The sequence below is a fragment of the Oryzias melastigma genome, linkage group LG5 (genome assembly GCF_002922805.2).
Source record: "Oryzias melastigma strain HK-1 linkage group LG5, ASM292280v2, whole genome shotgun sequence".
NCBI lineage: Eukaryota > Metazoa > Chordata > Actinopteri > Beloniformes > Adrianichthyidae > Oryzias > Oryzias melastigma.
In genome coordinates, this window is record NC_050516.1 from 32,893,723 (window position 1) to 32,915,451 (window position 21,729).

General features: G+C 39.4%; 1 protein-coding gene and 2 long non-coding RNA genes across 4 annotated transcripts; 2 read left to right on the forward strand and 1 right to left on the reverse strand.

Moving 5' to 3' along the window:
• Window positions 1-6: 6 nt before the first annotated feature.
• LOC112144832 lies at window positions 7-6,292 on the forward strand. The gene is made up of 4 exons (XR_002918974.2): window positions 7-144; window positions 4,055-4,628; window positions 5,188-5,312; window positions 5,718-6,292. It is a non-coding gene; the product is annotated as an uncharacterized LOC112144832 (long non-coding RNA).
• On the reverse strand, window positions 1,656-20,319 carry LOC112144829 (receptor tyrosine-protein kinase erbB-3). The gene is made up of 29 exons (XM_024269647.2): window positions 19,977-20,319; window positions 12,345-12,496; window positions 11,859-12,045; window positions 11,415-11,540; window positions 10,978-11,043; window positions 10,676-10,794; window positions 9,773-9,914; window positions 9,484-9,597; window positions 9,228-9,345; window positions 9,048-9,121; window positions 8,870-8,960; window positions 8,722-8,736; window positions 7,873-8,087; window positions 7,663-7,795; window positions 7,454-7,547; window positions 7,111-7,265; window positions 6,980-7,036; window positions 6,730-6,871; window positions 6,504-6,614; window positions 6,320-6,418; window positions 5,829-6,014; window positions 5,574-5,729; window positions 5,374-5,449; window positions 5,115-5,261; window positions 4,708-4,805; window positions 4,433-4,615; window positions 4,264-4,332; window positions 3,913-4,171; window positions 1,656-3,314 (listed from the first exon to the last, which is right to left on the reverse strand). The coding sequence occupies exons 1-29, from the start codon at window positions 20,059-20,061 to the stop codon at window positions 2,548-2,550; spliced, it is 4,236 nt and encodes a 1,411-aa protein (XP_024125415.1). The 5' UTR covers window positions 20,062-20,319; the 3' UTR covers window positions 1,656-2,547.
• LOC112144833 lies at window positions 12,490-15,072 on the forward strand. 2 transcript variants are annotated; one of them, XR_002918975.1, is made up of 3 exons: window positions 12,490-14,610; window positions 14,706-14,808; window positions 14,918-15,072. It is a non-coding gene; the product is annotated as an uncharacterized LOC112144833 (long non-coding RNA). The 2 variants fall into 2 exon arrangements; XR_004947928.1 differs by having other exon boundaries at window positions 12,490-14,808.
• Window positions 20,320-21,729: the final 1,410 nt, after the last annotated feature.

Genomic DNA, 21,729 nt, shown 5'->3' on the forward strand with positions numbered 1-21,729 from the left:
TCACAGCAACCCCGGCCCGCCAAAAAGTGGAGTTTTAGCAAAATGGAAGATAACGCTGTGAATGAATTTTCTTCTGAAGAAGATCACGTGTATGAATTTCAATCCATTTTTACAGATGGACATAAAGACACCGAAACAACTCTGGTAAATATGGGTTTGAAAAATGAAATCAAACCGATCATACCGATCATCTCATTGCGTGCCTTTTCCTTGGAAATCTTCCACAAGTTGTAGCAGCGGTAATAGCTTAGCCTCAAGTTCCTTGAGTGTTGTTGTCTAAGCATCCATAAGAAGCAGTGGAGTTAGCTTAGCCTGTATGTCGGCTAACGCGGCTTCAAGCTCCGTCAAATTGGCTTCTAGATTTTTCTTCTGTGCCATATGTTTAACTCTCCTTCTTGTAGAATTACTTCTGTTTTGCAGTCTGTTCTGTGATTAAAGTCTGCTCGCTCATGAACCGGAACCGGCTTAGATAGAAAACATATGCTTCACTTCAAGTTGGCCTGAGCTCACGCTGACTATGTCTGAATTTCCAACCTAATCCTACTAACGAACTATATAGTGCAGGACTATCTAGTACCCTGGATTTCAAAAGCAATTCAGACATCATGCTCACTACTTCTTTTTTTTAAACTACAAGTGTGAAGTCACCAATTTCACAAAATAAAAATCTAATTAATACCTGCATTTACAACGCCATTTATGGCTCCACTGTGTTCTGATGATGAAAACGTTGGTTTATTTCTAATAAAAAAAATTACATTTGAATAAACTGAGTACAAAGTGAATTGGAGAAGATAGAAAGTAGGAAGCAAACAGAGATAAATGGCATCAGTGAATTCAAGAGGGAATTAATTAATTTAAGATGGAAAGTAATCCAAAAGTACAGAGCATGGCTGGGTAAAAAATAAAATATTAATAAGAAATAGATGTCACAGAGAGATTGTAAAAGTTGTGTGGTTGAGGACTTTGTGGTAGACCAAGGTGTTTGAACATATACAGCAATGGACTGAAGAATAAGAACACTTTCAGGAGAAATTGGGGGGCTTTGAGGGGTCATTGGTGAGGAGAATGGGGATGTAGATGCTGTTTGTATGACAGACAAGATGCCAACCCTGACAAAGTGAAGCAGAAAACCACCCGAACTCAACAGTCTAAGAAAGTGACAAAAAAGATAATGTCTAAAGAAATCCAAAACACATTTTCTTTATTTAAAAAAAGTTTTATTTGATAAAGTTGTAGAAAGAAAATATAGCTTTTAATCTGTTATTTGTCAGTGTTCTCATCTCAGTGCCATTGATCTAAAAATGCCCAACAGTCTTGGCACAAAGACATTTTTCAGATTCATTACATATCTGTGCCAACATGATATGACAATGAAGCCATTGCAGGTATTAAACAAAACATTTTTATTTACTTTTCTTAAAATAGAAAACAAAAGAAAATCCAATTTATTAAGTTAGGCCTTTGAAAGAATTGCACACTCATAATCTGTCTTTTCGTTCCATTCTCCAGAGGTAGAAAGCATGATTTTTGAGTTTTGATGAAGAGAAGATAGATTTGATCATATGACCATATCATCAAACTCCTCCTGTCTGCTGTTTAATGAAGGGGTCAAAACCATTGTTGTGAGAAAGTTGCTTGATATGTTCTGGTTTCCCATTATGCGTTTTTTTTTTAATTCATTTTCAATTGAACTAAATGAAGAACAAACTTCTGTACTAAATTGTTCTCTCAACTGCAGTCTCAACAGATTTTTAAATTTGTGTCTCAGGCAGCATAGTATAGTTTCTTTATGTCAATTATCTAAAAATGTTGCATTCTTTGTGGCGACTTCATCAGTTAATATCAAGTGTCAGTGTTTTCCTTCTTAAGTACGGTAACTTAAATTTACTCTTTTTTACATTGTTAAACTTTTTATTGAAATCTAGATTAATTTCTTAAATGGGTTCACACATTTATGAAAATAGTTTTTCAATCTGATTTGAAATATACATTCACCCCCGGCTTCACCCGACAGAGGCTGGCTCGGCTCCAGCATTCCTGTGATCCTGCACAGGACTACGTGGGTTTAGAAGATGGATGAATGGATGTTTATTCACCTTTGTTTGCTGTGGAGTTTCTATGGAGGCTGACCAGGTGATCCAAATGATCAACCAATGCTTGACAGGTGGAAGGCGGGGCAGACCAGTCCTAGTCAAGGAATGATTATGTAAACTATACTGTTTAAATGAATTTGCTATCTAGTAATTTTATAGCACCATTCAATTTTTCTTCACTTTTCAGCATTTTTGGGTTAGACTAAATATAAAAATTAGATTACCACAACCTCCTCACGTGCATCACTTCATAAGTAAGGTTTTTGTTTGGTGATGTTTGGTTCTTGTCAGCCTTTTCTATTTTTGACCAAGTGTGTATTACCCTCCATGTTGTATATTTATGTAATCTCCCTTAAAAAAATGTCCCCATCCCTATCAAACTGGTGCATGATGGTTTGGACCCCTACATCCTTCATAATTCTTATACCAGAGGTGAGAATTGAGCTGTTCTTCATATGGGCACTGCACTGGGGTTATGGAACATTTTACTGTGCCAGTAGGCTGGATTGTCAAAGGATGTGTCCCCAGCAGCAGGTTCCCCAACCCCAAGTCCAGCTCGTACATTTTCGTGGGGGTCACACCCAGAAAAATGCCCGCTGGTAGCACCAACTGCTTCCCCAGTGTCTTTCTGCATGTTCTGGTATAGCCCTGCATCTGCAGGTGGTGGAGCAGTAAAGTAGTCCATGTCCTCATACTCATAAGTTTCATTTTTGTCTCGTCTGTTGATCTTCAGCTCTTTCTTGTCTTGAAGAGTTTGCCGGAGCTTCGGCTGTTGGTTTGTGTAATGATAGTTGTCATCTTCCATGTATTCCTCTTCTTCCTGCTCTTCTTCTACCTTCCTTTGCCTTCTCTCCAATATTGGAGGTGGAGGAGGCTCGTGTGCTGGAGGACTTTCATCTCTTTCAATACTTCTGATGTCCATGTCTTCATATTCAACTCTGCTGGTTTCCTGCAGCTCTGACTCAAAACTGATGCGTCTTCCTTTTACCTCAAGAGATTGAGTGGTTTCAAAGGAACAGGCTGTAGCTTGAGACGATACAGATGAGGTTCGTTTTTTGTTTGGCTTCTGTCGCTGGTTGTTGTGCCTCAGAGAAACTGGTGTTAGAGACATCTGCTTATTCATGTACTCATAGTCTTCATCGGGGTTGTCCAAGAGGCTTCCAGAGCGAGACTTGCCCATTCTTCCAGGAGTGGCTCGATATGAAGTCAACAAATTATCTGAAACAAGGAAGTGATAAATGAGGTCAGTGGTTTATGGGAAATAAACCGTTTTCATGAGTCACTAAAGTAAGCTACGTAGTGCTGGAAAGTTCAGTAAAAGACAAGAAAATATATATTTGTATATCTTATCTATATATATACATACATATATTGTATATACAGTCAAAAATATGTTAGCATTTTATTGAAACTGAAATCTGATTTAGATTTAGCCGATTAAGATTTAGCACCAGATTCTGGCGCCGCCCGAATGGCAGCCTGTAACATCATCTCCTTTTACATCGTAACCTTTCTTAATGTATTTTCTGTATTTCCCCCGCTTTTTAAATTCCTCTCGTGTGTATTTTTGCGAATGAGAGCACTACATCATGCAGACAAAACTAGTGAAGTTTGCACAGCTCTTTTTACTTTTTTCAACAATGTTTACTCTGGTGACTGGGAACCCCGCACATGGCCACGGTCCCATTATTTACACCAGGGACCAGCTGTTAGCATTCTGCAACACACCAATGCTACAGGGGGAAGAAGACGGGGGACCCGAGCTGGAGCTCTGAGCTCTCTTATCTTATCTTATCTTATCTTATTGTGGGATCACCTCTTTCTGGACTATTCCCAGGAAGCACATATTCATCGTTCTCATCATCTTCGTCAGGGGACGGGGTCTCTGGTGGTCCACCGGACATGCTGTCTCTCTGTGACACATAGGCGCTGTCCTGACGCTGACGTTTCCTTTTCAGACTCCCTGCCATAGAGAAGTCCTCGCTCATGTCCAGCTCCACCGCTGTACCACAGCCCTCTGAGCTCTCAGACACAGTGCGGGCTGAGTTTAGCCTTGAACGCGACTGCCAAGAAGACTGCACAAGGGAATACAAATACTTTTCTTTTGAATTCTAGCTTGCATAGAGAATCATGCAATTGTTAAAAAACAAAGGATTGTTTAATTTACCTGTACTGCATGGTCAGCCCCTGGAGTCATTGGCAGGTACCCAGCCCCAATTGATGGATTAAGCACCAACTTAATTGAAAAAGGAAAAAATACATCCTAAGCAAAACAGACTAGAATTTAAGGAGACACTCATGATATTTTGGGAGTGACCAAAAAGTGTTGAACATACTTTGTGAGTATCTGTTTTGGAGAGACGACTGATACTCCTAGAAAGGTACGGGGGGGCTGGAGCATCAACGTCTTCCTCTACCACAAGATCCTCGATATCAATATCAAGATCGTCCAAGTCATCCAGGTCTGCGCTTCGCTGGGTGACTTCATCAAGGCCGGACTGCTGCTGGCTGCAGTCCTCCTGGAAGATCAAGGTGAATTGACATTAGGATTTTAGAAAAGCCATTGATTTTACTTTGAAAATGTATACTCATATTATGGACTCAGTCTTACTTTGATCACCAGGTAACGAGGTGGATCTCTGGCCATTCTAGTGAATTCACTGGCCAACTCCTTAAATGTCGGTCGCACGTTCTCATCAATCATCCAACCTGGACCATGAAGGATTAATTATTGGTCATAAATCAGATAGAAGAGACTTCGGCTGCCAGCAAGGGGGCCTAAAGTTTCCTATATTTTTAAATTTAGGAATTTATCATTTTATCAATGAACATTTACTGTAATTTAATTCTAATTATGTGGAAACTGTTTTCATAACCAAAGTGATTTTAGAAGGAAAAAATGACGGATCAATACAGACTAAAACTAAATAAAGTGGGTAGTTTGGACAGAAGCCGAAGTTTAAATTGATATTAACATTTTGAGAGATTGTGTCATATGTAATTGTTATTCTTACTCACATTTCACCATGACCATGTAAACATCAATGGTGCAAATGGAAGGCTGAGACAAACGTTCTCCTTCTTCCAGCAGATCAGGAACCTCCTGTGGACGCATGTTTGCATACGGTTCTGCCCCATAGGACATCATCTCCCACACTGTCACACCTGCAATGAAGGAGAGCAAATTTGAGATGCTCCAACCGGCTAAACCAACAAGTGAGTATCTTTGCTTTGTGAAAATGACCCTTTTAGTCAGTTTAACATCTTTAAAACTCACCGTAACTCCAGACGTCGCTCTGATGTGTGTATCTGCGAAAGAAGATGCTCTCCAAAGCCATCCATTTAATAGGTGTCTGAGAAGGTAGTTAGAAAAAAAATACATGTATTATTATGAATACTAAAAATAAGATAACTGCAAAAGCTTCAAAAAGTTTTTCTGAAAGTCTGTCTACCTCATGTTTATAAAAACTCCCTCACCTTAACTTCATTATAGAAGTACTTTTTGTCCTCAGGACAGAGCAGATCTGCAATCCCATAGTCAGAAATCTGGGCGGTGAAGTTGTTGTTCAGGAGTACATTTCTGGCCGCTAAGTTTCTGTGGACCATCTTATTGTCTTCCAGGTAATTCATTCCCTGGGGACAGCAAACAACAAGAATTGAATGACATTGTGAAAAGAGTATACACTTTTTAAATCAGAAGTAATAATTCTAAAGTAAAAGTTTTTTTTTTACCTTTGCAATCTGCACACACCAGTTGAGCAGCCTCTGCGGGCTCAGCTTGTTCTTGTTGTTCCTGATGTGCTCCAGCAGGGAGCCCTGAGTGCTGAGCTGGGTGATGAGCTGCAGGCTCTCTCCAGGACAGATACCAAGAGTCTTCACAACGTTGATGTGGTTCAGGCTTCCTATAGCTTTCATGTGCTGTGAACATTTAGAATCTTTCTTAAACTGTTGCATGTTAACAGTCATAAAGTGTGTGTCACATATTTAGCCAACGCATAAATGGGAGGATCATTTAGAAAATGCAAAGTGTCTCAATGGGCTTTCACTCTTATTACTCAAGAAAACCTGCTTAGCATGCATTCCACCAACAGAAAAAGAATCCTTTTTGCACAGTCCACTTGTAAAATGATCAAAAGCATTAAAATGGTTTGAATTCCCTTAAATTTGTAATAAAATCTTGTTGTTTTTTCTTGTAATTTCTTGCTTAGGTCCTGTTTTCTTACCTCTGTAATTTCGAAGAAAGTTTGTCGACCGGTGCGATCATGAACCGTCTTTATGGCCACAGGCAGTTTCACTGTGTCACCCTCTGGAATCCAGATGCCCTGAAGGGTCCAGAGAGGAGAGAGATTGTCTTACATTCTGCCTGATTAAAACTGAAATGAAAAGTAAAATGACAGTTCTAAATACCTTATGGACAGATCCAAACGCTCCGTTACCAAGAAGCTTGATCTTACGCAAATCTGCCGGCTTTAAGATGCGAGCGTAAACTTTCTCTTTTTCTTCCAGAGGCTCAAAATGCTGTAACACAACATTGAGCAGTGAGCTAAAAGACTTGAAAACCCCTCTTTGCAAGGAAGCAGGTACATCTTACGTAAGAGCTCAAGCAGATTTTTAGAAAACTTAAATCACTTACTTCTCCACTCTCCATGTACCTCCTCATTGCTCTCTTGCGACGGATGGCGAGACCGCGGCGGTACAGAAACGTCAGCGTCATCACAGAGAACGACACAAAGATGAAAGCAATCAGTCCCAGGACTATGCCTGTGGTGGCTTGTCTGTTGGCAGAGATGAAAGGTTTTAACAGTTAGCACTTGAAACAGAATGAAAATATGTAAATATATGAAATACGAAATTCATCTACATGAAGTCAGAGAGGTGTTTACCTCGAAAAGACCCGAGGAGATGCTCCAATACAGTTTTCCAACCCTGGACCGGTGCAACTAGACACAAAACAAAAAAGTCAGTGTTGAAGAATGTATCTTCTTGCTGCTTCATTTCTCAGTCCATTCCTTACCCCTCAGTGCAGTTAACATGGCACTGTTCACATTTCTTATTCTTGTCTGAGTATTTAAAGATGATGCCCTCTTCACCCATCACACCCTTAGGGCATGAGGAGACACAATGTGGACCATCCTTCAGTTCTGCACATGCCACACACTGATTTGCTCCCTGAAAATTGAAAACAAAGGAAAATGTTGCTGATTAGATCATAGGAAACAAATGGAAAATAATTACCAAACACTGGAAATATAGTGCACATTGCCTTATTTCCAACAGTAGGGGGCAGCAGAAGGCTTTAATAGAAGTGACTTTGCTGGGTCAACTTATGTTGTAAAATGGTTTGCGGACAGTCTTACCGGGCCGGTGCAGGTGGTCCCGCCCTTCTGGATCTGACACTGAGAGTGGCAGAGCTGACACTCGCCTGTAGGCGTAGCAAACTCCCTCTGCTCCCTGAGTTCAAAAGGAAATGTCTCACTAACTGAACAAACTTAGGAAAATATTTTCAGCATCAATACTTCATATTGTAAATAAGGTTCCTCTCTTATACTATTCCGTGAACACTAACCCAGATAAGAACATGCAGTCTGGCACGCACACCCCTCCTCGGCTGTAGTTTTTGCAGCTCACACACTGGTCTGGCCCGGGACCCCAGCAGCCATCAGCAGAGCACAGCGGGTCACACACACGGCCTTCCTCAACTGTATGCACAGTAGAATAAACAAATGTGATCATCTGGCATATCAAGGTTTAAGAAAGTCTTGCTTTTGTCACTCACCACAGTCGTTTGAGGGGCGGTTATCTTTGACTTCCACAAACTTTTGCCGTTTCTGGCGTGGGCGGTTGTTTAAGATGCGTGTCCAGTTTACAGTATCCTGATAACAGAGCTTTTTGTTTCCTGTGATGTAGACCACACCATCGTTTACTTTCTGCAGCGACCGGAACCCGAGGGAGCTGAGGGATTTGATCTTCATCACCATTAAAGAGTAACCCCTGAAGCACAAGGAAAGATTCATGATCAACGGGAACAAGAAGAGTTCTAGCATTCAACTTTAACCACTATTTTAACAAACCAATTTTATTCTTTCGATTTGTTCAATTTAAAATTATTTTTTGTGTTTGCTCAATAGAGAGAGGCAGATCTAACATGACGGACAAAGGGTTATTTTGCTAAAAAAGGTTCATAAATACTCTTTTCTGAACAAAAATATATAACTAAGAACAGAAGACTCCTTAAAATGTGGGATTTAGTCAAGATGGAGGAGAAAAATTGCTTTATGTCTTCATAATTGTTTTAGTTTCCTTAAATATTTTTTATTTTAATTGCTCTAAAAGTTGAACCCCACTGTAAGCTGCCCTGCCCAGAGATCTTCCCCTGCCAATAGGAGTCAACAGAATCCCTTTTTTTTAGATGTCAGACTCTTAGATTTTCATGTTTCTAGATGTACATTTTTTTCCACTATTTCAAGGAAATAATGTAAAATCTTTTTTTTTACAGAATTCCATTAGATGTTACTCCAGAGCTGTGCGTAACAATAAACCCATGGAAACTGAGGTAACACCAACACTTGAAGGCAAACAAGAGAAAAGACAGGACAGAAAAAGACCAATAAGATGTTCACCGTACCTTTTGCTCACTCCCCTTATCAGAGAAAAAAATGTGGAATAAAAAAAGAACAAAATTATTAGTTACAGCAACTTTCTGTATACTATATTTTTTAAAAAACATTATTGCAAAATATTGTTGAATAGAGAGAAAGAAATAAGCTCCTCACTTGTAAAGAGTTCTGCCTTGAATGACTCTGAGGTTGGAGAAGACTGACAGGTTGGACAGACTTTCAGGCCATGACTGGATGCTCAGGTAATCTAAATGAAGAAATGTTTTTAATTGATTTATATTAGATCATAAACATCAAACTGTGGCATTGTTGAGACAGACAGCTGTAAAGTCACCTGTAATCTCCTCCACAGTTTCAAAGATTTTGAGTTTTTCTGGATTGAGAGGAGGTATGTTGTTGAACACATCCCTTTGAGAAGAATATAAAATGAATCAACAACCATAAAGATTCATAAAACAGATGTGTCAGCATTTGAGAAATAGTAGCAGCTGCTACAAGGACGACTTGTGTTTACCCATGAATTCCTGTGACAAGGAAATGGAGGCTGCCCTGGATCTTAGTGCAGTTTATGAAACTGTCGATGTTATGTGCATCAACAGTCTCTCTGCCTGGACCTCCGGTGCCTTGACACGCTGTTGCAGCAAGAAAGAGTGAACGATTATTTGTTCAGTTATCCTTTTATTCTAATTCAGCCATCTAATGATTCATAACAAATACGAATTTCTTTAGTATTCTCTTTTAAGGATTGATTTTTCAGCTGCACTGGTTACCTTTTGGACAGAGACCTACACACGGGTCACACCTTTTCACTCCGTTCTTCTCGACCTCTTTTTTATCAGAGGGACAGCTGCTCACACAGGAGCTACCGTCCACCAGGAAGTTTGCTATTAAAAAACAGAAAAATGCACATGAATATAAAGCAGTGTGCCACAGACGTCCACATGAAAGGACAAGCTGATCTCTTCCGTGGAACAAAACAGCTTCTAAGACAAACAGCAACTACAGTATGTGGAAACCTGTAGGGAGTGAGGGTACAATGCAGGATGTGTTAGAACTCACCAGGGCATTGGGCCACACATAAAGAGCCAAACTGGTACTTGGCATCAGGGTTGGGCTCCATTCTAAATGTATGTCTGTTGTAGATCAGAGCCTGGGGACACTGTGGCACACATGAGCCCAAGTTGTTGAAGTTCTTGCAAGCCTGGAAAAAGTCACACACATATCGCTCACCATAAGTTGATTTTTAAAAATCATATTTTGTTCTCTTCTGCTGTAGACTAGGTTTGGTCTTTTGTAACAACAAAAGATGATCAGTTGATATGTAATTAATAAAAAAACAGCTGAAGGAAAAAGGAAAAAATAAACTCATTACATTTTGCTTTTTTTATTTTCTAAAGTCACTCTCTGATAATCTATTGAATATATTTTCAAATCAATCCCAGTGGTCTTTCAAAATGATTAAGTCATTTAAAGCCAAAATTAAAATTCTGTATCGTTTTCTAGGACATGGTTTCTGCAGAGCAGAAGGAGATCATCATAAAATTGCCCCTGACTACTGGGCGGGACCATAGGTGCAGAGCAACACACCACCCACCCCCGGTAGCTGAGAGCTTTCTTTTTACAGACATGCTATCCCACTAGCTTACAGCCCTCACACACCAGCGTAACAGTACCAGAGCAACAAAAAATTGTAAGCTTTATTTGAGCTATCCAGCTGTACAGCATGTATGTATTTATTTATATCTGCAAATTGAAGGTGTTTACAAGTATATAATGACCACAGGGGCATCAACAGACAAGTAAAACTTTCCACATCAAGACATTCTTACAAATTTAAAAGGCTATACAACCTCTTCTTAGAAAAACATTATCCCTTCCAACTCAAAAAGGTGGGTAAACAGTCAGTAAAAGTATAAATGATACCAGTACTTGGCCCTCGTAGGAGCCTTTAGGTAAACTCACAAAGCAGTCAGTATCCAGAGGGCCCTTGCATCCTCCTGCACATTCAGGGTGGCAACACTCGTTTGGGTTTGTGCCAAAGCATCTGCTGTTACACTGAGGAGCGCACACAGTCTGGGTCACTGAAACAGAAATTAACATGATAACTCCCCATTCTTTAAAATGGAAGCAAAACTTGAGCGAGTTTTAGTTTTCTGACTCCCTCTCCAGGTTGTGTTATCGTGCCGGAGGGTAAATCGGGGACTTAGATGTGTCAATGCAAACAAAATGAAGAAGCTTTACATTAAAGAAGCAAGAATACTCACAGATCTGGCATTTGTCACTTCCTGGTCCCCAACATGGCACACCCTTACAGCTCTCATGACAGGGTTCTGGGATATCATTGTGACGTTAGTAACATGTTTAAAAAGACGACAGAGAATGTTTTGTTTTTAGTTTGTCTCCAAATACACCAGCTCACACCTGAAAGTGTTACTCTTTACTGCAACTAGTCTCTCCTGGTCAACTGAGCTCTGAAAGTAACTTTCTCTTTGAATAGATTCTAATGTCTGTGTTTCGTGGAGCCGTCCTCCCTCCTCCTGCTGCGTTAACCAAACAACCAGGAGATATTTTCTACTGTTGCTACTCACATTTTTACGCTTCATTTAAAACATTCAGAGCATCTTTCCCTGCAGCTTTGTTCAAGGATTTAACTGCAGCATGGAGGTACACTTTCAGTGTTTCAGCTTGTATTTAGACTCACTTTCAGGCCCGTTTTCCTCAAACACATTGTGGATTGGTCCTTCTTTGACAATGTCGTCCCAATTCACCTGTGGAGCGTAGCTCAGGAACTTATTCTGGATGATCTTCACACCTCCTCTCAGAATCTCTGTGCAAGGCACACATGCAAATGGGAAAGTGAGATTAGTAAAGCGAGTCCAGGCAAGCCCGTGATTCATTCCATCAAGCACTGCCGCTCACTGTTTACCACCCCACACGCAAACCCAGTGAAAGGAGCTCATGTTACACTGGCAGTTGAGCAGTTGAGGGTACGACACATTCCAGGGAATTTACAGAAAGTATGTGCATCGTTGCCCTGTGACAGCCAGTATTCAGAGGGTGTGACTGCGTGGGTGTGCGAGCTCCAACGGGATCCAACTTATCTGCTTTACAGTCTTTAAACACACACCATATATGCTGTGCGTACCTGTCAGGTGTGTCAAGCCCAGCTCTTGGAGGCCATGCTGCCCATTCTTCTGGTAGTTGATCATCACAGCCAAGGCATACTGGTTATCATAGAGAGTGTTGCCTCTGATGACGCGGAGCTGGTCCAAAGGAAGACGGCTGAACTCGTTCAACGCAAACAGGACGTAGCCTGTCACCTCTTTAATGGACTGCAAACAAAAACATTTAGAAAGACATTTAAGAGACTTAAAAAATATGACTTTATTCACTAAATGTTTTCATATTTAATAGCAAGGTTTTCTGCTCTTTTGCTGGGATACAGGACAGGAGTTCCAATGAACTTCGGAACAGTCTGCTTTGGCAAGCAGGACATCAGAGGAAGGTGTTCCACTGTGGGAACGTTTGGGCTTTCTATGATTCACATCCATGTCCAGACCCGTCAGCAATTCTTCTCAGTGACACAGATTCTGGGACAGGATTACCGATAATCTGCTCCTCACAGCCTCACCTGCAGGAAACTGAAGTCTCTGTAGTGCTCCATCATGGTGATCTCCAGGTTGCCCATCACTATGTTGCAGCCGGTGTACATGTCCTTTATCAGGTTGTACTGGATCTCTGAGTCTCTGGGGGAGCTCAGGCCATTTTGGGTACCAGGGCAAACTGGAGCAGCAAAGAAGGAGAATTTTGGTTAAGAACAATCGTCCTGACAGTATTTCTCCGCTTGAGCTCGTAAACCAATGGTTGTACCAAGCTGGTAAAATATGAAATGTAGTAATGCAGCATGAGCATGTGTAATTTATTAAGACCAGGGTCTGTAACCTTCAACACTTACAGAGCCATTCAGGTTGATTTCTGACCAACTACAACCTGTTAGGAACCACAAAGTCTCACTTCATTGTTTAGGGAAATACAACAGTGATTTGTATTTATGTTATTGTTACTATGATTAAAATATAAGCAGACATTTTTTTGACATAAAGAGAAAACAGCTTTTTTTTCTGGAAATGAAATATTTCATAACTTTTTCCAGAAGTTCACATGACTTCCTTTTAAAATAAGACCTCCTGTGCCTCATCTCAATCCAGCAAATGTAGAAGGTAGTCAGCAGTCATTAAAAAACAATGTGTTTCTTTTTGTTGGTGCACATCAGACATAAATTAATAAACCGAACTAACTAAAATTAAACCAATCACTCATTTTTTTTCAAAAACAGAAGCTCCTCCCTATATTCCATATGACAAAACTACTGATTATTTAGAATCTGATAAAGCACTGATACTTTAACTAAGACAGCTGTATGTCATTTACTACAAACCACTGTGTCCAGCTTGTTCAATATGAACAAGTGTGTTGTGACAGTGTGAAACAAGCTGAGGATTGTGTCTAGGCCATGTCTATCCTGCCAACAAACACACCGGACCTTGTTTCTGGTCAGTGGGAGTTCAGCCTGTCAGCGTCACTTGAAGGCTGCTTTGCTATTCAAATGCCAACCAGAGGAGAAGTAGCAGAGAGAAAATGGAACCATGGAGGGACAAACAAATGCTTATCTGAGTTTCTGAGAAACCACATCAGTTTAGACATATAGCCATGGTGAGGATATTTTTTTCAGTAAGTGACTGAAGTCTAATATTTAGATTTTTGTGTTCTAAATTTTTAATCAGAGCTTGAACACAATTAATCATTTCATGTCATAAAATGTGTCCTGCTCTCACACCTCAAGACTCGAGTGTGCTAAAGGACACCAATGATTAGATCACTCTTCAGGAAAACAGCAGATTCAAAAACACATTCCATGACTAGCACGCAGAAGCCAGCAGAATAACAAGGGCATTGATGGCTAATGATTATTAACCTCACAGCACACATAGTAGGCGGGCCCGAGTGCGCGTACATCTTGTACATATGTTGGAGGAACAAAATCTGTTAGCACACCAACACTGGACTCACCTGACTTCATACTTTGGCTCAAGGTTAAGCTCTGAGTCACCGTTTTTTGGATGATCAATTAGTGATTTTAATGAGACTGCAGGAAATGTCTTTCTGTCCCTGTAAAGTTCCCTGAATCAATGCAAAAATCATGTATGAGAAAACAAGAGATCGTCAGTCTACGAGGACTGCTGTCTGCTGAGTTTCAGGATTATGTTCACTGGAACTGGTTTTGTTCCAAAAAGAAATGTAAGCAACTCATCCAGTTTCTGTAATCAGCCAAACATATTTTCAGCTTTTTCTCCTCTTTCTTTCTTTGTTCATTTTACTAACAGAGCTCTTAACTCCTGCAACTGAACAAAGTATGTGAGCGCTTTGTGATGAACAAAGCAAGATGTAATCTTTTTGCTTCTAAACTTTCAGCCTGAGACATCAAGTCGTGGTCAAGCCGATTTGATGGAGAGATCTCACGTTTTCCCCAACCTGCCGTGCTGCTACAGTCTCTCTGTTTTTGCTCATTTCTTACATTTTTCTCCAAAAGGTCCATGATGCATTGCGCCTTTAGCCAAAACTCCTTGCGGCTGCAGGTTAGGAAAATAAGCCATTAACTCTTATTACCCTGGGGCTTTTTTAAGCTTTTTGATTTTTATAATTTGCTCCAATGTAAGATTAGAGTATTAGGGCCACCAAAAAAAGTAATAATACAAGTTTTTTTTCTTGTAAATTTACTTTTTTTAATCTCGTAAATTTACAAAATTAAAGTCCAAGTGAGCCTACAGTCCAACGAATGAACGCTGTGAGCAGCAGCAGACCGACTAAACTGTGAAAAGCGTCTTTGATTTCAACAGGTGAGCTGAATGTTTAAAACATTATAAATGTTCGGAAACATGTTTGTTTGATTTACAGTTTATTAATGTTTTATTCATTGATGGGTGGCTTGCAGGATCTCTGCAGAGCACGCTGATGAAGCATCGATATCCTCGCAGATGTCCACTTCCAGTCATTTCTCCCTCCACAAAAGACAAGATCTCCTCCAACTCTGCATGGTGCTACCATCTGAAGATGCCCACTGTGCAACAAATTTTGAATGTTCTTGAAGTGTAACTTAAATAACAGACTATTTGAATTTCTCTTTGTTGTTTTGTGTTGAAACAGGACGTTTCATTTGGAGAAGGGGGCGTATGCAACACTTCATTCTCTACATTCTCCTTTGGTGTTCTTTCTGACAAGACAGAGACATGACGTAAGGTGGCGAATGGGCTTCTGGGTATGTGAATTGAAAGGGCAAAATAAAGAACAAAGTGGTTGTCTATGAGCTCCTTATTTTACATGTCAAACTCCACATTACGGAACTGAACCCCTCAAAGTCCGCAATACTGATAATAATTTGATTTTAAGTCACTAAAAGGTTCAGAAATTCTTTGTTTTCGACACAGATCTGGTAATAAAGCTTCACAAGATGCTCCATGTCTTTCATCTTTGAGCATTCCTCTGATTAACACACAGCTTTGGTTCTGTTCTAGTTGATTTTTGACATTTTCTTGTAAATGTATTACTTTTAATCTCGAGCTTGTTTTTAATCATAAATATATATTTAAAGTCAAAATTAAAAAAGAATGTTGGATGTAAACTGGCCCCTAATACTCTGTTGCACAAATGATAAATAATACTTGAAACTCCTTGATGTTTTTCTTTTCAGTACAACTTCAGCTTCTTTTTTATTTTTACAGATATCACACAATAATTCCTCAATGAACTTTAAACTCTCCAAAAACAATTCTAAATGGTAAATTTTGTCTTATTTTTCCTGCAAAAACTACAAAATATGAGATCAAACCATTTTTGTGTTTAAGGAAAAAGTTAAAACATGTAGAGGTAAAATAAAAATGCATAAATCCATCAACAAAGCAAATGCAAAGTCAAAATAATGTGAATTTGTCTAAAATAAACCAGACAACGCTCCACTCAAGCGATTTATTCCAAGGTGTCACAATGTTGTAATAACCATAATTACGTTTATTTTAAACCCAAAATTTTCAAACTAAAAACTTTCCAGAAAATACTGAATAAAAGTTAAACTTATTGTGGGTTCATTGTCATCCCCACATCATCAACAGACCATCTCAAACTGACTGGTGAGTTCAGAGAGTTAATCTGGAATGTTTGTACCTTTTACTTTCACCTGTGCACGATTAAACTGAATATTTTTATTATTAATATCAGCTCTATTTAAGTTACACTTCAACCAAGAGTCACAAACTTCCTCCTTCCTGCTCTTTTTTTGAACCCACAGAAGAGAAAACTTGACCCGATGACTCTCATGTGTTTGAACTACCTGTTTTGAAATTTGAGGAGCACCCAGAGAGGTGTGTAGGATTTACATGCAGCAATACGCAACAGGAGCCTTCAGAGCAGACGCAACGCATGCTGCAGATTGAAGGACAGAATGTGACAGAGCAGCGTGTTAGTCAAAGGGGCGGCAGCCCATCTGCAGCTGGAGAAGCTGAACATTTCAGCTCTTTCAAAGGGCGACTTTAGCATTGGCAGATATGTGATGGAGAGTAAAGAATAGGGGGACGGTTTGGATGCACAGTACACAAAGGACGCATCCATGAACACAACGTCTCTATTTTAAAGGAGAGCACAGCAAGGGTTGTATGCGTTTCTAAAACCTCCTTCAGAAATCTGCTTCCTGACTCTTTAACCACCAACTTCACTCACATGAAGCGGCTGCAGCGTACAGTGACATTGTCCTCACTGTAACCCAACACGTGATGAAAACACGGCACAGATCAGGTTCGGCTGTTGTTTTTCTTCATCTGCTACAAAGAAAAACAAGAGACTTCTAGAAAGAAAACAATAGAGGGAGGGGGAGATAAACAAGCTCAAAGGGTGACTGAGACGATGACTGATGCAAACAGAAACTTGGCTCAGGACAGCCAGAGATTACTGCATACCTCACAGGTGAGCGTGCACTCACACGCACGCGCACACACAAAGACATACACCTGAATACTTCGTTTCACCGTTGACTCAACTGGTTCACAGCCAGAGGTTATGTTTGGATGAGCGGGAAAATATTCTGTGTCATTGTGACCACTGGGAACATGTTTCAGCCTCACCTCCAGCACAGTCTTTGTTTTGTGATTAACTTTTAAATGGAATAGATGAAGCAAAACTTGTTGCTTAAATTTGTATAACGAAATACTTAAAGCTCCATTTGCACATCAATGCAGTCTCAACTTTATGCAGCTGGAGTTTTTTTGCAGAGCTCTTTTTCTGCAGGGTGGAAACTAGTCCGATCACAAGTGCACCTCTGAACTCTGCTTCTTGTAAAAAACAAAAAGCTGGCACTTCCTGTTGGCACTACTCCAGAATGATGGAGTTACTGAAGGTTGGCACGAGATGTTTACTGCAAAAACAGGCCCTTTAGAGTCAAAAACACTTAACTAATCGGCAGGTTGTCCAAAAAACTGCAGATGGGGCAGAAAAATGCTTTTAAACGTTTAAGAATCAAGTTTAAGTCACTGAGGCATGTTTTCTCAACCTAAGATTGTTTTGTTGTTGAAAAACGTATTTGAGAAGATCATTTTTCCTGTCAGACAGAAAATTAGACAATTTTGTCGAAACAAGAGTCTTCTTACTTTCTTAAATTTCACCACCAGGATGAATGAGAACCTTCACTGACTTCTCAAGATTCAGATTCTGCACTCTTTACTTTCAGTTCAAATCTGTTACTTGTTATATAAACTTTATACTCAAGGAAGCTTCAAACTGTAAAAAAAACATGTGTCAAAGTCAAGACCCGGGGGCTTAAGTTGATTTAAGGTTTAAGTTGATTTATTCTGGAATAATATTCCTGTCTTTTTATTATTCATAATTATGTTAAAAAGTTACAGTTTTAAAGTTTTAAAAATGGCACTTTGTTAGCTTTTTGGACTATTTTGGCATCTACTGAGATTTTTTAGTCAAGTTTTGAAGGTTAGCTCATATTTCAGCTACATGCTGGCTGCTTTAGCTAGTTTTGCTTTATTGTTTGTTTTTTAGGTTGTTTTGGAGTTTTACTAATATTTCAGCTGCACGCTACTTATTTTAGCTAATTTAGGCTTTTTAAAAGTTTTCTACGCTGTTTTCGAGTTAGGCTAATATTTGCATGCTAGTTGATTTGGCTAATTTTAGCTTTTACTCAGGTTTTTTGCTATTTTTCTATTTTTCTATTTTTCTCAGCATCATATTAGCTGTCTTGGCTAATTTTGCATTTTTTCTTTGTTTATTTTGGAGTTTTGCTAATATTTCAGCTGCACGCTAGCTATTTTAGCTAATTTAGGCTTTTTTGTTTTTGAGGCCATTTCGGAGTTTAGCTATAATTTCAGCTACATGCTAGCTGTTTTGGCTAATTTGGGCTTTTTTAAGTTTTTTAGGCTGATTTCGAGTTAGGCTAATAATTGCATGCTAGCTGTTTTAGGCAAATTAGGTTTTTCTCTGTGTTTTTTGCTAGGAAACTGTGTTTTCTGTCCTGGTGTTCCATATGCGCAACAATAAAGACAATAAAAAACACTTTTCCATGTTCAAAAGTTCAGATTTTAAATGCTTATTTATTTAATCATCGGTCTGGAGGACATTGCGAATAAAACATAATTAGACTATTTATTCTTATTTTACCAAAAAAAACCACCAACAAATATATTTTGTGTCATTTTGTCACAAAAAACTAAACAACAAAACCTTCTGTGTTGAGTTTCCTTCATTGTGGTGTGTGTTTGTCACAGATCATTTTTACTGTTAACTTTCCATAATCCTGGTATGAAGTCGTACAGTATTCAGTAAAGATTTTCCTTAAAATGCTTAAAGGTTTGCCTTCAGTCAGATACAACAATCCTCCTCCACTCAGCTTTGGAGGCAGAGACGTGTTTTGATTTGAACTGTGGTGTGACCTTTGACTGTGTGTTGTGGTCTTTGGTGTCACCTGGCCGCAGGTGAAGCCGGTCCCTCTGATTCAGAGAAAAACAAGGTGAACACGAGAGCGCTGATCATTAAGCAGCAAATGCTCCATCCGTGGAGTGCTTGTGCTGTTTGAAGACACTGGAGACGTTTTGCTCTTCTAATGTTATTTTTTCATTCTACTGAATTACTAAACTGGTGGACGTTATTTGTAATTAAAGATCTGTTTAAATCTGTAGTAAATTAGGCGTTTACAGAGTGGAGATGTTCTGTGAATCCCTTTTAATGAATAGTTTCCAGAGAATTCAAAATAATTCCCTAAACGTATTAAAGTTCTCATGTTCAGCAGCATCTTGATGAGAGCTCATGAACACGAGGCACAGCTGAACATCAGTGAGGACTTTAGTGGATGTGATCAGAGGAGACATTTGAGTGTTGATGGAGGATTCTGGGTAAAATGGAGATGGCTACAAGATTCATGTGCCCTGAAATAGTATTTATAACAATATAATGGGGCTGTTGACGCTCATCAATGGCTCAAAACTTTCCCACTGATTCTTCTTCTTCTATTTTTATTCTGTCCTCATTGAACTGTAATAAAATTGATCTTTTCTTTAAATTAAATGTCTTACAGCAGGAGTGTCAAACTCAATCGCACAAGGGGACAAAATCCAAAACACACCTCAGGTCGCGGGCCGAACAGGATAAATATTTACTGAACACTCTAAAACTACATTTTTTACAACTTTAAAATCGTAACTTTTTAACATTATTATTAACTATGTATATGGAATTACCTGTGATAATGCTAGTGTGAATGCTGTAAGCCACTGAAGATAATAGCTGAAAACACTGAAGCTGATAGACGGCTGAAATATTAGCTAAATGCAAAATTAGCCGAAAAAAAGTAAAAAAAAAAAAAAACTAGGTTAGCCAAAACAGCTATCATGTAGCTTAAAATAATAGCTAAAGTTTAAAATAATACAGCGTTTGTAAAGTGAAGGGCAGGCATCGATTCCGGTCGGGCAGAAAGGCTTGGCTCTGTCGCAAAACCTTGAAACAATTGAGACAAACGAGATAAAGGCCACAGAGTCGTGGGAGAGGCGCAGGTGAGTCACGGCAAACAAGTTCTGCGTGTGCGGAACAGGTTTTGGTCTGAGGACAGGTGTTCCTCTGACTCCTGCTCAGAGAGGGGCTCGCCTTTATGCTTCTACAGCGCGAACATGAGCGCTTCACAGTGTGTGCGTGTTTGCGCGCGCGTGAGAACACCTACTTTTCTGCGTCTGGGCGCTGCAGAGCTGGAGAGCGCACAGCAGGGCGCAGAGCACCTGCGCCCCCCTCCTCTGGAAGCGGCTCATCCTCACGTTCAGCAGCAGATCTTCAGCCCTCAACCATGTCAGAAGGTGTCGTCCACAGCCGTCCTGAGGGGATTCAGGGCGTGACGGTTCATTTCAGCCACCAGAGATTCCCGTGTCCTCTTGGATGTAGAAATAAATCCACCAGAACAGAAGATCTGTGTTTTCGTTGCAGTTGTTGTTGTCCTCGTCTCCACACTGAGCGGGGAGTGCGCTGAACCTGCGCTCTCCGCGGCCAGTGTGACAGCAAGTCCCACAGCTCCGTGATTGCGGCGCAGCGCGCAGCCAATCAGCGGCAGGAGCGCCTCTGTGCGCGCCACTGATTTATGTGGGCGGGGCCTTCATGACCAACGGATCAGACTGAAGAAACAAAAGTTTGAAAACACCCTGAGTAAAATCCAGTAAATACTAATAGAAAAGCAACTCCAAAAGTTTTCCCCAAACTAAGAAGCAATAAAAAAATCAATTGTTTGCATTTATATAACTGAATATGAAACGTCCATTAATAAGACACGTTTTGTTTTGAGACACATGTGCAGTTTGTTGTATTTTTTAGCTTTAAATCAATGCAAAGCATTTATTTTACTGTCAATATGATCACATTAAAAACCTGCATTTGTGTCAGAATTGAACAAAACAAACTATAATGTATAAAGATGCACCAAAAACTGAACCAAAGTGCAGAAGCAGAAACAAAATGTTTTTACAGGAACTTCATGTGCAGAAACTTCCTTGAGGAAAACAAACAAACAAACAAGCAAAAGTCATCTTTTGTAACTCAATGACAGCTGTGCAGATTTCAGATTGACGTGTTTTGTTTGTGACAGGCTAAAATAAAACTACTGAACTGGTTTGGCGTGTTAAGAATGGCTGCAAAAGTCTCGTCTCTCCAAAAGAAAACAGCAGCTCAACAATCAGAGCAAACCACGAGATCTCTGACATTTCTTTCACTTAAAAACAATCAAAAACACTGGATTTCATGAGATTTGCTGATCCACACTGAGTTTGATCCTTTAAGGATTTGAAACTTTGTTTTTAGAATTTAAGTTATTTGAACTTCTCTTTTGCTCAACACCTTCCTAAACTTTGCTCTAAGTCAGCACAGTGGAGAAATGTTGGCTTCATTAAGAACTCGAAACTAGAATAAAGACAATTATTATTAAAATGAGTCGGAATCCCTTTGCTTCAAAATATTGAAAAAAACTAGATTCAAGCCTAAAAAAACTCAAATTGCTTGATGTAACAAAAGCTGCATGCCATGTTTACGACTATAAGGGCAAAAAAAAAGAAAAAGGAATACTACGAGTTTCTTTTCTTGTAAATTTACAACTTTAAATCTCGTAATTTCTTTTCTTGTAAATTTAGTGTTTGACTTTTAAAGTAATAAATATGTAACTTTATTCTTGTGAGTTTTCGCAATTTCAAGTTGTAATAAAAAAAAAAGTTTTTGTTTGTATACGGACCCTAAATGTTACTTACATGTTCTGACGGTGATGAGAAGGACTGTAATGTTTTGGTTAGATTTTAAAATAGTTATTTTAAAGTTCAGTAAATGTTGACTAGCTTGTCACTGTCATTATTTTAGAAAAAAAATGTAGATTTATGTCCTAGTTTAGATTTTATGAGGTTTTAATAAGATGGCTCAACCTGTACAGAGATTCTTTAAAATGA